The 16,374-nt window shown below is 49.1% G+C and overlaps 1 protein-coding gene across 21 annotated transcripts in view; it reads right to left on the bottom strand.

Annotated features, from left to right (window-relative positions):
* The window catches only part of TMCO4 (transmembrane and coiled-coil domains 4), a 121,333-nt gene that overhangs the window by 43,715 nt on the left and 61,244 nt on the right, over positions 1-16,374 (bottom strand). For all 21 annotated transcript variants that reach the window (XM_063714619.1, XM_054540573.2, XM_063714615.1 and 18 more), the window contains 2 exons: positions 15,821-15,957; positions 11,601-11,685 (listed from right to left, as the gene is read on the bottom strand). In XM_063714619.1, the coding sequence (XP_063570689.1) occupies positions 11,601-11,685; positions 15,821-15,957 (222 nt within the window). The remainder of the gene's footprint in view (positions 1-11,600; positions 11,686-15,820; positions 15,958-16,374) is intronic.

Below are 16,374 nucleotides of genomic sequence, written 5' to 3'. Positions count from 1 at the left end.
GTGCCAGCCGATCAAGCCTGATGGACAGTCTGGAATGGAGCGGGCTGAGCACAGCACGGTCCCTGGGAAGTTTGGGCAATAGATCAACCAGCTGGCCGAGGCCTTGGGGGCTGAGGAGACCACTATGCCAAGGCAGTTTGAGCCTTGCCGCACCCAAAGGTCTCAAGCATGGTCCCCTGCAAGCAGCCCTCACAGCAAACTTCACGGCTGCCTTTGTGTCCCTCATGAGTGTCTACATGCCAAGGCCTGAGCCAGGAGCTGGTGACACAGACGGGACAAAACAGACAGTGCCTGGTGATCGTGTGTGTTTTCTCTTTAAGCATCAGCCACATTCTAGCAGGAGAGAGAGACCTGCGGGCAGATGCATCGTAACCCAACATGGTGAGCTGGGAAAGAGATGGGCAAAGCACCGAGAGGGAGCAGGGAGGCAGCTGGACACAGTGCCGTGACCCAGGTTTGGGTGAGGGCCCTGGGTGTGACGCCCGGCTCGGCCACCTTCCAGCTCTGACTCTGGGCAAATCCCTTTGGCTCTCTGAGCTTAAACCTGGGAGGTGGAGGTTGCAGTGAGCTGAGGTCGCGCCACTGCACTCCAGCTTAGGGGACAGAGCGAGACTCTGTCTTAAAAAAAAAACAAAAAAAACCAAAAAAAAACCACAGGTCAGCCACTGTAGCTCCACATTCTAGCTTCATCATGCTAGTCCTGTAACCACGCCCTAGTTATTTCACCTCTGTAAGCCTTAGCTTCCTCATCTGGAAAATGGGGATAATTCAAACCTCAGAGGATTATTGCGAGGATTAAATAAGGCATGTGAAGTGTTTAACTGTGCCTGGCACACAGTAAGTGCTCAGCAAGGCTCCCAGCCTCCTCTGCTTCTCCCACGCCTCCACGCAGGCGGTCTGGGTTTGCAGAAACCAATAATTGTGAGCTGGCCAGAGGAGGAGGAGGATGAAGATAAGGAATCAGTTGATCTTACAAGCAGGTAGTAGGGATCTCAGTAAATGCCAGCTGAATTTGGGCCCGTTTGTGTCTGAAGAGAAGATTCCTCAGCTGCATGATGCATTTAAAATACTCATCCAGAAGGCCAGGGATTCCCACGGGAGATCAGCCCTTCCCCCTCCTGCGGGGCGCATCTGAACATGTGGCAGGACTGCTCTGAGAATCTCAGTAACAGTCGGGAAAATCTCCTCAGACGCCTTACAGATCTTTAGGATGACGCATGGTAGAGCTGCGTTCAGCCCCGGATGGGTTTCTGCAAACCCAAACTGCCTGCCTGGAGGCGTGGGAGGAGCAGAGGAGGCTGGGAGGCTTGCTGAGCATCTGCCTCCATGTCCTGGTGGGCCGGCTTCTGCGACTCCTTCTGTTTCCTAAGCCAAATGCTCTCGGGCTTGGAGTGCTAGAGATGGTCTCCATGTTAGGACAGGACGTGCAGACAAAGGGATGTCAGCGCCACCCAGGGGGCTGCCCTTGAACCTGGCATGAAAGAGCATTAAGAGCTCCCTTTACCAAGCACCTACTATGTGCCAGGTGCTCCGTGGGATGACTAATGTACACCACTGCTGATCCCCACACCACTCTGCAAAACCCAACTCATGTCTTTGGGAGGGTAGTTTCTTCAACATGAGCTCTGTGAGGTTGGTGCTATATCTATTAGCTGTCAACTCCCTAAAGCCTAGTCTAGTGCTTAGCACACAGTAGGTGCTTAACAAATATGAGCTAGTGGAGTGAATCTGATTTTGAATAATTCTCTCTTTAGAAGGTCTCATATGGTATGTTGCTTTGATTGAAAACATCCAACCAGGAGGGGCTGAAATATAGTAAGATAAAAATAGGAGCTCTGCTAAAAATAGAACTACCATTCAACCCACTAATCCCATTAAAGGGTATATACCCAAAGGAAGATAAATCGTTATAAAGATACATACATCTGTATGTTCACTGCAGCACTATTCACAATAGCAAAGACATGGAATCAACCTAAATGCCCATCAATGGTAGACTGGATAAAGAAAATGTGGTACATATAAACCATGGAATATGATGCAGCCATAAAAATGAATGAGATCATGCCCTCTGCAGAAACATGGAAGGAACCGGAAGCCATTATCCTTAGCAAACTAATGCAGGTACAGAAAACCAAATACCGCACGTTCTCATTTATAAGTGGGAGCTAAATGACGAGAACGCATAAACACAAAGGGGAACAACAGACACTGGTGCTTACTTGAAGGTGGAGGATGAGAGGAGGGAAAGGATCAGAAACAGTAACTATTGTACTAGGCTTAGTAGCTGGGTGATGAAATAATCTGCACAACAAATCCCAATGACATGAGTTTACCTACATAACAAGCCTGCACATGTACCCCGGAACCTAAAATAAAAGGTTTTAAGTAGGAGCTCTGGAGTTGGAAAAAGATATGTCAAAATCCTCATTCTAGGATGAGCTACTCCACCTTTCTCTAAATCCACTCTTCTCATCTGAAACTGGAGGCCGAACTACTGGCCCCATGGGGTGGTTGTGAGGGTGGAAGAGAATGTACATAAAACTGTGTAAAAACCGGGTAGAGAGCTAGGCCTTCATAGATGGTGGCTATTGCTGTGACTATGATTATTATGTCATTCCCATTTACGGGCAGCTCTGAGTTTCAAGGCATTTTCACCAGGTCATCTCCTCTGACTCTCCGGGCACTGGGCAAGGTCTGAGGCCAGTTGCTGTCAGGGAGCCCAGAGCTTTGGCCCAGATCTGCTTGGGCCCTGCTCCCTGCCTGGCTGGATCCAGGGCTCTGTACTGGCCTTGGCTCTGTTGCTTTGCTGGGAAACGTGCTTGGTGCCATTCCTACCTCTGTCTGCGTGAAGGCCCCTTGGCAAAGCTCCTGGGCTCCCAGGCACCATCCAACACTGGGGTTCTCACCCAAGCACCCTCAGAGCCTGCCCCACTATGCCTTTCCATCAAGATGTACTTCTAGCCTCCAAGCAGTAATGCGAGGGAAACTAGGGGAAGAGAGGAATGTCCCTGTTTTGCAGATAAGGAGACAGGGTCAGTGAGAATGGTGCCTTGGCTGAGATCTTAGCTGAAGATTAATTATAGAGGCCAGAATCCAGCTATGGCCTTCTGGCTGCTAATTGACCGTGAAGTTCTAATATGTGTTCAGGAAATAGAAGCTGCCATTTAGTGGTATCCTTAGGGAACCATGAGGCCCCCATAGTGGATATAGAATAAGCTGTGGGGATAGTTACTAGGTACAAGAAGTAGTTAGAGTGAATAAGACCCAGTATTTGATAGCACAACAGGGTGACTACAGTCAATAATAATTTTGTTTTTTTTGAGACAGAACCTTGCTGTGTCACCCAGGCTAGAGTACAGTGGCCCAATCTCGGCTCACTGCAACCTCTGCCTCCTGGGTTCAAGCCATTCTCATGCCTCCGCCTCCCAAGTAGCGGGGAATACAGGCGTGCCACCATGCCTGGCTAATTTTTGTATTTTTAGTAGAGACAGGGTTTTGCCATGTTGCCCAGGCTGGTCTCAAACTCCCTGGCCTCAAGTTATCTGCCCACCTTGGCCTCCCAAAGTGCTGGGATTATAGGTGTGAGCCACAGTGTCCAGCCAATAATTTAATTATACATTTAGAAATAACTAAAAAAGCCCTGGCACAGTGGCTCACACCTGTAATCCCAGCACTTTGGGAGGCTGAGATGGACAGATCACCTGAGGTAAGGAGTTCGAGACCAGCCTGGACAACATGGTGAAACCCTGTCTCTACTAAAAATATAAAAATTAGCTGGGTGTGGTGGTGTGCGTCTGTAATCCCAGCTATTTGGGAGGCTGAGGTATGAGAATCGCTTGAACCGGGAGGTAGAGGTTGCAGTGAGCTGAGATTGCGCCACTGCACTCCAGCTAGGGTGACAGGGTGAGACTCTGTCTCAAAAAAAAAAATAAATAAATAAACAAATAAAAAATAAGAGTATAATTTTATTGTTCATAACACAAAGGATAAAAGCTTGAGGTGATGGATACCCCATTTTCCATGATGTGATTATTATGCATTGCATGCCTGTATCAAAATATCACACATATCCCATAAATATATTTGCCTACTATGTACCCATACACATACACACAAAAACCACAAGCAAAAAATAGTGCCTACTTCATGGGCTCTTGTGAGAATTAAACAAAATAATGTCAGTAAAAATGTTTAGCACAGAGAGAAAAAAAGGAATAAGCTGTATGCTGTTTACCAAATGGTTCTAGCTCTCTGTCTCTGACCATATGGTAGGAAGACATTTACTGGCCCCTCCTTCATGTGAGGAATGTCTCCATGCCTTGCTTTGGCCAATGAAACGTTTGTAAAAGTCACATGTGTTACTTCTGGGTGAAGGTGCTTTAAGGGCCAGTGCATAAGTCACCACATTCTGTCTCCTACTGAGGAACCATACATTGATATGGAGCTCCCTCGACCTGGGCATCTACAACAACCAGAGTTCCCCTGGGTACCCAGACATGATGAGTGAGAAATGAACCTTTGCTGTACCACATCTCTGCAATATTGGGGATGTTTGTCACTGAGGCATAACCTAGGCTGTCCTGACTGATACACTGTGAATGCTGATAACATTCAACTTCAAGTTCCATTTACTTATAGAGCATGTACTCTCTGTTGGCATTATTCCAGGTACAGGAGGCACAGAGGTGAGTCAGACATAATCCCTGCCCTCAAGGGGCTTGCAGTCTCAACACTTATTTGAAAGGAAGTTGACCACACTGAGCTTGAGGGAAGGGCAGTCCAGGCTGTAAGGGGCACCTTGGGAAGGGTGGCGATCCCTAGAGGAGCCACCCCTGGTGTTTGCAGAATCACCCCAAAAGGGAGAGGAAGCTGTGAAGACAGTTAATTCTACAGGCAGCTTTTCCTGGGGAGGGGGAAGGAAGGACAAGCTTTGTTAGGGGCAGTGGAGAGGGGAGGCTGGTGGAAGGATTATGTGCTCTGGGTGACTCTAGGATTTACTGCTCCATTTTGTTACTAGCTCTCAGGGGACTCCAGAAAACAATTAGTGGATTCAAATGCATTAGGGTAGTTCCTCTTTTATATCCCTTAACTCAGATAATGACAGCTATCCTGCAATTAGGAGAGGGTCTTCTCAGTGCGCAGATTAATTGGGTGTTAAACAGCAGGGCTGCCTGAAACCAGGCAGTGGAGCTGGGAGGAATGAGATGTGAAACAGCAGCCCCGGGCAAAGGGTGAAGAATTCATTGACGATCTCGACCATCTGGAGATGTGAAGATGCCCCATTGGTAATACAAGGACAAGGACTTGGGAGGGGAATGGTTGAGGAAGAGGGTAGGAGGCCCTGTGGCCATGGGAAGGAGTGGAAACTGGAGGCCCTGACCCTGTGGGAGGCCAATTATTCCTCAACTAGGTCCAGGGTCCATGCCATCCATCGGGAGGGATTGCTATAATATGACGTGCCTACTCCCATTTATTAACTGTTTCTAGGAAATTATCAATGCTCAGCGAGTACTTCTGGGTTCTTATTATAGGCCAGCATTTATATGCATTATTGCCTATAATGTAATCCTCTTAAAAACCTGTTGTAGATACTATTATTGGCTATGTCTCACATAAGTGGAGTTCAGAGAGGTTACATGACTGGGTGTGTGGTGGGTTTGGAATTCAAACCAGAGGCCCTGACTCCAGAGCTCACACACTTGTAGCAACTAAGCTGGCAGCTTCACAGCGGAGAACAGCCCTGTGCCCCGTCATCTGTGACGGCAGAGGCCTGTACCTTGCCGCGTCCTGCAAGCACCCGGTGCTGGGCCAGGCCCCGAGTGTGCATGTATTTTTGTGATCACAAGTATGTCCCTATGTCTCTGTTTTGATTTGTTCTGCTTTGTGCTTTGTGGGGTGAGTTAAAGCAGTCTGGTGAGAAGGGCTCTGCTCTTGTCCCCACCAGCTTCCTTGGCCTCAGGTCCCCAAAGCAGGGAGGTCACACTCGAGTGCTTGGCTCTCGGGATCAGGACCTTTCTGTTCCCCTCTGCAGTGGGTGATCTTTCGTTTTCAACTCCCCATTTCAACTCCCATTTCATCTCACGATGAACCATCAAGAGTTCCCTTACACTCTGGAAAGAAAAAAGGAAAACTGGGGATATAAATGGCTTTGAGATCTTGCATCAGAGAGATCTCCTTTCCAGCTGGAGTTGCTGTGAAGGCTGGCAGGGGCAGGGCAGTGGGGGTTTTAAACTGAACGGGGCCTGTGCACCCACCTGCATGGGAGGAGCTGCCTTCTGTCCACAGAGAGAGCTGGCTACATGTCTGTGAATGTGCGCACACCTGCTGCTCACATTTGGAATAAGCTATGGCTAACTAAGGGGCAGACCCCTCTCAGTGTGGCTTTTGCTCTGTCACCCAGGCTGGAGTGCAGTGGCACGATCATGGCTCACTGCATCTTCAACCTCCTGGGCTCAAGTGATCCTCCTGCCTCAGCTTCCCAAGTAGATGGGGCTACACGCATGTGCCACCATGCCTGGTTAATTTTAAAATTTTTTGTAGAGGCAAATTATGTTGCCCAGGCTGGTCTTGAACTCCTGGGCTCAAGCAATCCTCCCACCTCAGCCTCCCAAAGTGTTGGGATTACAGGCATGAGCACTGGACCTGGCCTCAGTGTGTTCTTGACCAAAGTCAAGGCAGAGGATGACCAGCATCCTTTCCCGCCTCCTGTCTAGATGATGAATGAGGCAGGGATGGGATGTTATGAAATAAGGAGGGAAACTATCCGGCTAATTAATAACAAAGACGGTGGGGGCCGGGCATGGTGGCTCATGCCTATAATCCCAGTGCTGTGGGAAGCTGAGGCAGGAGGATCGCTTGAGACCAGGAGTTCAAGACCAGCCTGGGCAACACAGGGAGACCCTGTCTTTAAAAAAATAAAGACTGTGTTTAGAGTTTTCTGGGCCAAGTTCTTTTTTCTGAAGGTGACTACAGGGGGAAAATGCCAGCTGCACTTTTGTCCACCGAGTTCATCTTGGAGTCAGATTCCTATCAGATTCTTGTCATTTGGAAGGCTTCGGATCCTAGTTTCTTCCTTTAAAATGTAGAGGTTTTCCCTCCCTCCCTCCCTCCCTCCCTCCCTCCCTCTCTCCCTCCCTCCCTCCCTTCCTTCTTCTCTTTTTTCTTTTTTGCTGACTACCTACTCATCTGTCAATATAGAAGTTTTCTAGGCCGGGCACGGTGGCTCACACCTGTAATGCCAGCACTTTGGGAGGCCGAGGTGGGTGGATCACTTTAGGTCAGGAGTTTGGGACCAGCCTAGCCAACATGGTGAAACCCCAACTCTACTAAAAATACAAAAAATTAGCTGGGCGTCGTGGCGGGCACCTGTAATCCCAGGTACTTGGGAGGCTAAGGCAGGAGAATTGCTTGAACCCGGGAGGCAGAGGTTGTAGTGAGCTGAGATGGCACCACTGCACTCCAGTCTGGGTGACAGAGTGAAACTCCGTCTCAAAAAAAAAAATTTTTTTTCTAAATAAAATATTGAAGACCTATGGTGCCCATGTTAAAAGGACTCCCTTCTACCCTCAAATGTTTGTCTACATCTGTGCCAAGCACTGGGGACACACACGGCTGAGCAGGGCATGAACTGCCCCTGACATGCAGAATCGATTCCTTTACTTGGCTCATGGGTCATGTGTCCATCAAGCACCTAGTATGTGCCAGGCACTGTGATAGGCTAGGGATACAGTGACAAGAAGGAAAAACAGGGCCCCTGCCCACCTTCACCCTGTGTGTGGGCTGGGCTGCACACCGGAATTGCCCAGGGGAGCTATTTCCAAAATAGGGGTGCCTAATCCGTTCCATATAGGGGCCTCATATACATATTTTGGGAAAAGAATTGCCCATGTGGTGCTGATGTGTACCTCTAGGTGACAATTACTGGTGGACTGGAAAGACAGATGAGCAAGCAGGGAGGTACAACAGGGAGACAGGCCAGCACTGGGAAAGATGTTCTGGGAAGAATGGAGTGTGGCTTGGAGAGACAGTCTAGTGTAGGGTGAAGACCGCACAATCTCCAGCCAGACTGCCTGCTCTGCCACCTCCTAGCTGTGTGATTCAGGCAAATCCCTACACTCTGCATTTCTCTTCCCTCCTCTGTAAAATGGATGTGATAATAGTACCTACTTCACAGAGCTGTTGGAAGGACTCCATGAAATAATACATATGATGAGCTTAGAATTGTGTCTGGTGCATGAAAACGCAGTGTATTCCATAAGTGTGTGCTGCTGCGGTTACTACTACTACTATTATTATCATTATTATTGGAGGGAAAGCTTCCAGACACAGTGAGACCTGAGAAATGAGTAGGAATTATCTAGAAAAGGAGACACAGAGGATGGACCAAGAGGGAACAATGGAAATAGAGATTGGTCTGCTGGGGCCAGGCGTGTGAGGTGGAGAGAGGTGGGGGAAGGTGCTGAAGGCAGATCATGAGTGGGGCCCTGTGAGTCATGCTGGGACATCTGCACTGATCTAGAGAACGGCGGGGGCATTAGAGGCCCTTGGGGTTTGCCGAGTTGCTGCCATGTGAGTGTGTGCAGATGCGTGTATGAATGTGTGCAGGTGTGTGTGTGCGTGTGCATATGTGTGCATGTGTGTGAACTGTAGGGTGCCCAGCACCAGTGCCCCCAGGTCCTCCTTGGCAGGATCCACTCAGTTACCCATTCACTCCACAGTTTAAAGACCTCAATCTTTCCCCAGCGTTGAACCAGTTGTTTCCAACTCCTTAGCCTGGCACAGTGCCAGGCTCCCACCCTGACCTGTTAGCATTTCCCACCACCCCACCTGGGGGGCCTCTTACGTGGGCTGCAGAAACACCAGATGCCACCGTTTCTAGACACCCCTGAGAGCCCCCCCTTTGCCCATGCTGGCCGACCCTCTGGGATGCCCTGCCCTAGTCCAGCTGCCGTCTGCCAAATACAGCATAGTGGTTAGGAGTGAGGGCTCCAGGGTCAGACTCCCTGGGCCTGAAGCCTGGCTCTGGCATTTAGGATTCTTGTGGCTTCACCTCTCAGCCTCAGTTTTCTCGTCTGAAGCAGGGAGACTGGTGGAACCTCCCTCCTGTGGCTGCAGTGAGGAAGGAATGTGATCACACTTGCAAGTGCCTGGAACACAGCCTGGCACCCGGTGGATCTGTACTAGCTCGTGGGCACAGCAGCATGTGCCTGATTCCCTCGCCCAAAGTCCAGCTCCTTAATCTTCCTGACCACGCACTGTGCACTGGGCACTGTGCTGGGCACTGGGGGGGTGGCGGGGCTCAAGGCAGACCCTGCCTACCTGGACTTCACGTCTAATGTGAGGCTGGAGAGCGGACACAAAATGACAAGTTCTGACATCTACACAACACTCACCATGGTTCCCTGTGCGCAGTAGGTCCTCAGGTTGGAATTCAGAGGACATTTACTTGAGTGTACCCAAATTGGGGCCAGGAATTTTCACATTCGTTACGTCATCCCCCCATGATCCTTTGAGATAAGTGTACGAAGCTCATATCCTTTGAGGAAGCTGAGGCCCAGAGAGGTTAAGTGACTAGCCCAAGGTCCGACAGCCAGTCAGTGGCAAAGCTAGGAGCCAAATCCAGGTCTGCCTAATATCAAAACCCAAAATCTCACCCATGGGCCATGAGGATCCAGGGGTGGGAGCAGCGAGCAGGAAAGATGCTGGAAGGAAGTTGCTTTGGGAACCATCCCCCAAAAAGCTGTAGTGCAGGAACTTCCCAGTGTCACACTAACCAGCCCTGTCACCAAGAGGCCACCTGCCTCCCTCTTCCCAGTTTCCAGCCTCACATTCTGGGGACAGCTGATAGTCGACCTCACTTCCGGTTACCACAGCCAAATGGTTCATGGTAATTAATTCAATCTGTTTGGCAGGGGAATTAAAGGCTTGGCTGTACTAACGATCTTAAGTTAACACAGCATTCATGCTAACTGGAGGCAGAGACATGCCCTCTGAATGAAGAATCGGTTCTATTAATAAGACTACATCTCTCTAGGTAATGAGCCTGGCAGATAGACGGTTTGCTGCCAGAGAGGGAAACATGACAAGGAAAGAAGCGAAATGATGACAGCAGAGAGGATGGCAACTTTTCAAAGACTTCCCTGGGAGAAGTAGATTTGGAGAGCAGGGAGGAGTCTGCATTGGCCGACAACCAGTACCGATGGCCAGATACACAAATGAGGTCAACTTGGACCTCCTGGGTGTTCCAGCTCTGACTACAACTGTATGATTAAGCCCAGGCAGGAAAGGCAAATGGTCTTATCAACTCATAGAATCGTGAGAAATGATCAGTTATTGCTGCTTTTGGCCACCGTGTTTGGAGAGGCTGTTTTGCAGCAACAAATAACAATCATGGTGGAAGGCAAAGTAGAAGCAAAGGCACGTCGTACGTGGTGGCAGGCAAGAGAATGTGTGCAGGGGAACTGCCCTTTATAAAACCATCAGATCTCATGAGACTTATTCACTATCATGGAAACAGCATGGGGAAAACCCACCCCCCTGATTCAATGACCTCCCACTGGGTCCCTCCCATGACCCGTGCGGATTACGGGAGCCACAATTCAAGATGAGATTTGGGTGAGGACACAACCAAATCATATTAAGCCCCAAACCCTTCTCTCCCATCCACCCTCCACTCCCAGGTTCAACAATTTCTCTCTGAGTTCCTTCTCTTGCCTTCAGAGTCCTGCCGCTGCTACCTTCCGCTGACAGGAGGTGAGCCCGTGTTCCAGGAGCAGTGAACCACTCCAAGTGCCCCAGGCTTGGCAACTCACTCTCCCAACCAGCCCCTCCTACAGGCAGCCCCTGCTGACAGATCTGTCCAAAACCAGCATTCTGCCCTGGAGACCTCACCTACCCAAGGCCAGGAGCTGCAGCCCTTAAGCTTTTCACTGCCTTGCACAGAAAGGATGACACTGGAGGCATGACACACTCCCAAAGGTGTCTGTGTGTGATTGAATGGTGAACCCCCAGAAGATATGTCCACCCAGAACCTGTGAATGCGACCTCATCTGGTAAAAGGGTCTTTGCAGATATAATTAAGTAAATGATCTTGAGATGGGATCACCCTGGATGAGAGTGGGCCCTAAATCCAATGACTCTGTCTGTCCTTATGAGAGAAGAGAAGACAACAGGCAGAGACTGGAATGACATGTCTACAAGCCAAGGAATGCTAAGGACTGCTGGCAGCCACGAGAAGTTGGAAGAGACAGGAAAAATCCTCCACTAGAGCTTTCAGAGGGAACATGCGCCTGCCAACACCTTGATTTTGAACTTCTTGTCCCCTTCATTCCCACTTGAGAAAGTGCATTAGAACACAAAAGCCAGTGTCATTATTATAGGACGGTCCATCTTGCATCTACTCTAATGTATGTACAAAAAATCATTTCCCCAAGTTTGATGACGATTTTTCTTGATTTTTGAACTATTTTTAACTTTTAACTATTATTTCTAAGAACTGGGAACACATTTTGCAAGGCTCATGGCCCCTGGCCCAGAACCTCTGTCCCTGGGAACAAGCTTATGAAGGGTTTCCATCTGTGACAATAACCCATGCTCACCTTTCTCTTGAGCCATCTCTTGCAGACAGAAGTAGATGACTCTGGCTCCCAGGCTGAAGCCAATCAAGGTGACAGGTCGTCGGCCCTGAAGGGAAAAAGGACACAGGTGTCTGGAGGGAATACAGCCAGTTCTAGCAAAACATCAGGCCTGAGGAGGGCAGCCTTTGCACATTCCTTACCACCTGATTCTCATCTAATGAATCATGCATGTGCTGTTCCGGTCCCTGAGCTCTGATGTCTTAATCAGCAGAGTCAGGACCCTCATTTATGCAGGAGTGCAACTGCTGCTGGAATTGGCTTCCTCCAAGGCCAACAGGCAGCCCCCGGCTGGGTTAATTCCCTTTCATCTCAAACCATTATCCAGCCACCATCTCATCTTCCCCAGGAGACAGGGCTAGTCAATTACAAGAGCAACTTCCCTTGCACTGATCTGCCTTGCGGCAAATGGCTACAGTGCTGTGGGACCCCTTCTGGAGCTGGGGAGATTAGACAGAAGGCACCCCCAGGTGTGAGGGGTAAAAAGGCAAGAGTGACAAGGGAGGGACAACAGTTCAGTTTCTAGATAGGAAGGTGGAGCACAAAATATTGGCTCTAAGTGATAAGGTAGTAAGTCAGATGGAAAGAGGAATTTTCTGACTCAAGGACTTGTAAGAAAAGGTAACCGATTATGTGAAGACTCTAAAGAAAATGAAAGTTATCTAGGGGTGTTTGGGTACAAGCTTACATGGAAGGAGAGGAGGGGAGTGGATGAGCTCTGGAGGCCCAGCCTGGTTTTACCAGTCTATTCCTTTTCCTTGGTTTTGTGCCAATACACGTATTCCACACCCCCACACCACTCCACTACCACAGTAGAAAATCCTCTGTTAAACAGTATTCAAATCCTGCAGGAGCTTTGTGCCAACCCTGCTGGCCACTGCCCAATAACATTCTCCCCTTTGTCCTTTACTCCTGAGTTTGACTGGGCACGCGGCCACCTAGCCAAAGACGAAGTTTTCCTGACTCCTCCGTAGCTTGAGGTGGCCACAGGGCTGAGACTTAGCCAAGGGACTGAAGGCAAGCAAAAGCTGTGACTTCTAGGCATACTCCTCATCCCTACTTCCCTACCTCCCACTGTCTGAAACACACACGTAATGCAGGAAGATCTGTCTTGGACAAGAGAGAAGCCCAGCTGGGCACGGTGGCTCATGCCTGTAATCCCAGCACTTTGGGAGGCCAAGGCGGGTGGATCATTTGAGGTCAGGTGTTTGAGACCAGCCTGGCCAACATGGTGAAACCGCATCTCTACTAAAAGCATACAAAAATTAGCCAGGCGTGGTGGGAGGCACCTGTAGGCCCAGCTACTCGGGAGGCTGAGGCAGGACAATCAGTGGACCTGGGAGGCGGAGGCTGCAGTGAGCTGAGATCGTGCTATTGGTACTCCAGCCTGGGTGACAGAGCGAGACTCCATCTAAAAAAAAAAAAAAGAGAGAGAGAGAAGCCCAGTGCTCAGGATGAGAGGCCATGACAGTGAAGAAGGCTGGACTCCCGATATTATGAAGCTGCCCATATGGGAGACAGAATCATGCCCTCCCATGGATGTCATCATCCTAATCCCTGGAACCTGTGAATGTTGCCTTATACAGAAAAGGGCCTTTGTTATTTATTTATTTATTATTTATTTTATTTTTAATTAATTATTTTTTTTTGAGATGCAGTCTTGCTCTGTTGCCCAGGCTGAATGAAGTGCAGTGGTGCGATCTTGGCTCAGTGAAACCTCCAACTCCCGAGCTCAAGAGATTCTCCTGCCTCAGCCTCCTGAGTAGCTGGCACTACAGGTACATGCCACCACACTCAGCTAATTTTTTTTTTTTTTTTTTTTTGTATTTTTAGTAGAGACAGGGTTTCACCATATTGGCCAAGCTGGTCTCCAACTCCTGACCTCAAGTGATCCACCCGCCTCGGACTCCCAAAGTGCTGGGATTATTAGGCGTGAGCCACTGCACCTGGCCTATTTATTTATTTTTGAGATGGAGTCTCACTCTGTCGCCCAGCCTGGAGTGCCGTGGCACGATCTGGAATCACTGCAACCTCTGCCTCCCAGATTCAAGTGATTCTTATGCCTCAGCCACCTGAGTAGATGGGATTACAGGTGCACACCACCTCACCCAGCTGATTTTTGTATTTTTAGTAGAGACAGGGTTTCACTATGTTGGCCAGACTAGTCTTGAACTCCTGACCTCAGGTGATCTGCCTGTCTCAGCCTTCCAAAGTGCTGGGATTATAGGCAGGAGCCACTGTGCCCGGCCGGCCCTTTGTTATTTATTTGAGACAGGATCCCGCTCTGTCATCCAGGCTGGTGTGCAGTGATGCCATCACAGCTTATTGTAGCTTCCACCTCCTGGGCTCCAGTGATCCTCCCACCTTAGCCTCCCAAACAGCTGGGACTACAGGCATAAGCCACCACACCCAGCTAATTTTTGTATTTTTTTGTGGAGACAGGGTTTATCACGTTGCCCAAGCTGTTTTCTTGGGCTCAAGCAATCTGCCCACGTTGGCCTCCCAAAGTGCTAGGATTATAGGTGTGAACCACCTCGCCCACAAGGCCAACAAAGGATTTTTGCAGATGTGATTAAGTTTAGGATCTTCAGATGGGGAGATGATTCTGGATTATCTGGGAGGAACCAAGGTCATCACAAGGGTCCCTACAAGAGGGAGGCAGGAGGCATCAGTTAGACAGAAGGTGATGTGACGATGGAAGCCAAGGAACAGAGATTTCAAGGTGTTACACTGCTGGCTTTGACGGTGAAGCAAGGGGCTTTGGAAGCTGGCAAAGGCAAGGAAAGGGGATCCTCCCTAAGGCATGCATTTTCGCCTTTTGACCTCCAGAGCCCTAAAATAGTACATTTGTTTTCAGCTGGTAAATTTGTGGTAATTTGTAACAGTGGCAGTAGGAAACTAACACATCATCTTGCTCCAGATGTTGACACCCAGACTGTTACTTGGGAGAGAACAAACTTCTATCTTGTCTAAGCCAATGCCACTTTGGCCTTTGCCTTAGAGTCAAGCCTGCCGAAGGACTTTTCTGTTTCTTTTGACAAAGACACAGGGATTGAAGGGGGTGGCCAGTTTCTCAAGCAGTTTACCTGCATGGCAGAAACTGCTAGTTGTCATCCCTCAATATCCATCCTCCCTTTTTTTCCATAGTACTTGAATTTCAGCTGGGTTCATCATCACTCAGAATAAGTACTATATTTCCTAGCTTCTGTGGCAGCTAAGAATGGTCATGTGACTAGGCTCTGGCCAGCAAGACACCAACTGAAATGTTGTAAGGCTTTGCTGTTTCTTCTTCAGTTCTTCCTTTCTCCTGCTCCCTGGAGCTCAGATGATGCCATCTTGGTTACAAGGTCAAGACCACAGAGCAACAAGGTAGCAGGAACCTGGGCCTCTGCACCATGGCAGGCTATTAGACAACCTTGTTAGGCTTCTCTAGGAAAATAAACTTCTACCTTGTTTAAGCCACTGTTATTTTGGGTTTTCTCCCACTTCCAGCCAAAACAAATCCTGACAATGCAGTCATTTCTGGTACTGCTTCTCAAGCTTTTGTCTCCATTTACTCAAATTTTATTTTGAAGGGGATGGTTTTATTCTCTTGGTAAGTACATCTTTACTAGATTCAAATTTTAAAAGTATTATGATGATGTTTCTTCCTAACCATTTTACATGGTATTTAGACCACCGAAGATGACCTCACAAAGTAGCTTTACACTTCTGGGAAGGAACACCAGGCCACCAGCATGTGGGAATTCCACTGGTGGCCAGCTAAGGCACCTGGTCTCATTCACTTTACTGGCTTCACTGCAAACTGAGTCAGAGGTTTCCACTGAAATATCACCCAAATGAGCCCAACGATTATCCTAAACACTTGAATGAAGAACTGATACACAGGAGCCACTTTTCCTTCTGCCAGAGTCCCCCAGACTTGTTCCTACCTGCAGATGTCCCTGTTATTCAGTCCTCACCTAAATACCTGCTAGAGCTGCAGAGTCTATAATTCTTACTGTTCATCCTAGGACACATTCATACTTGAACTGGAGAGGCAGCAAGGACTGCCCACACCCCCAAAACCATTGAGTGATCTCCAAGTAGCCTTGCCTCTAATCCTTGCCTGATATCTGTGAACAAGTCAGCCCCTGACTTCCCCTCTTGCCCCATGCCACGCCCACACAGCCATTCCCAGGTACCTGCTGCCGGGAGAGCAGGATGTGGGCCAGGTGCTTGCCAACCTCTGCTGATCGATGGAGACACACCCCCCAGGGGTTGTCGATGACATTGGCGACACTGAGGAGTGAGGCTGGCCAGGTCAGGGCAGCCACAATGCCTGGGGAGGTGAGATAGTGATGAAGGGAATGGCCCCCATCCTAGGGTCCTACTAGGGAAGTGACTGGCTAACAGATGCTCAAATGAATGCATGCAGTCTCTAACTTGGACCTGCAAGTTTGCCAATCAAACTGCTAAAGAGCAAAGAAATCTGAAACTCATGAATTTCTGACATATGGACTCAATCCCTTCTGTTCAAGCCCTTGTCACGTGTGAGATGGCCCCAATTCGTCTCCACACCCTGTACCCTCCCACTTTGCCTCATAACTCTGCAATGGGGCCCCCTGCCCTGCCCATCCCCTCTAGACTCAGCCATGTGACTTGCTTTTGCCAAAGACATTAGTAGATGTGAGGCTTGAAATGGACTTGTGCATCAGGGCTAGCCTCTTGCGCTTCTATCATTGACATGAGCTTGCCT

Source organism: Pongo abelii, chromosome 1, assembly GCF_028885655.2.
Source record: "Pongo abelii isolate AG06213 chromosome 1, NHGRI_mPonAbe1-v2.0_pri, whole genome shotgun sequence".
In the NCBI taxonomy this organism is placed as follows: Eukaryota; Metazoa; Chordata; class Mammalia; order Primates; family Hominidae; genus Pongo; species Pongo abelii.
This window is presented reverse-complemented; position numbering and strand designations above follow the sequence as displayed.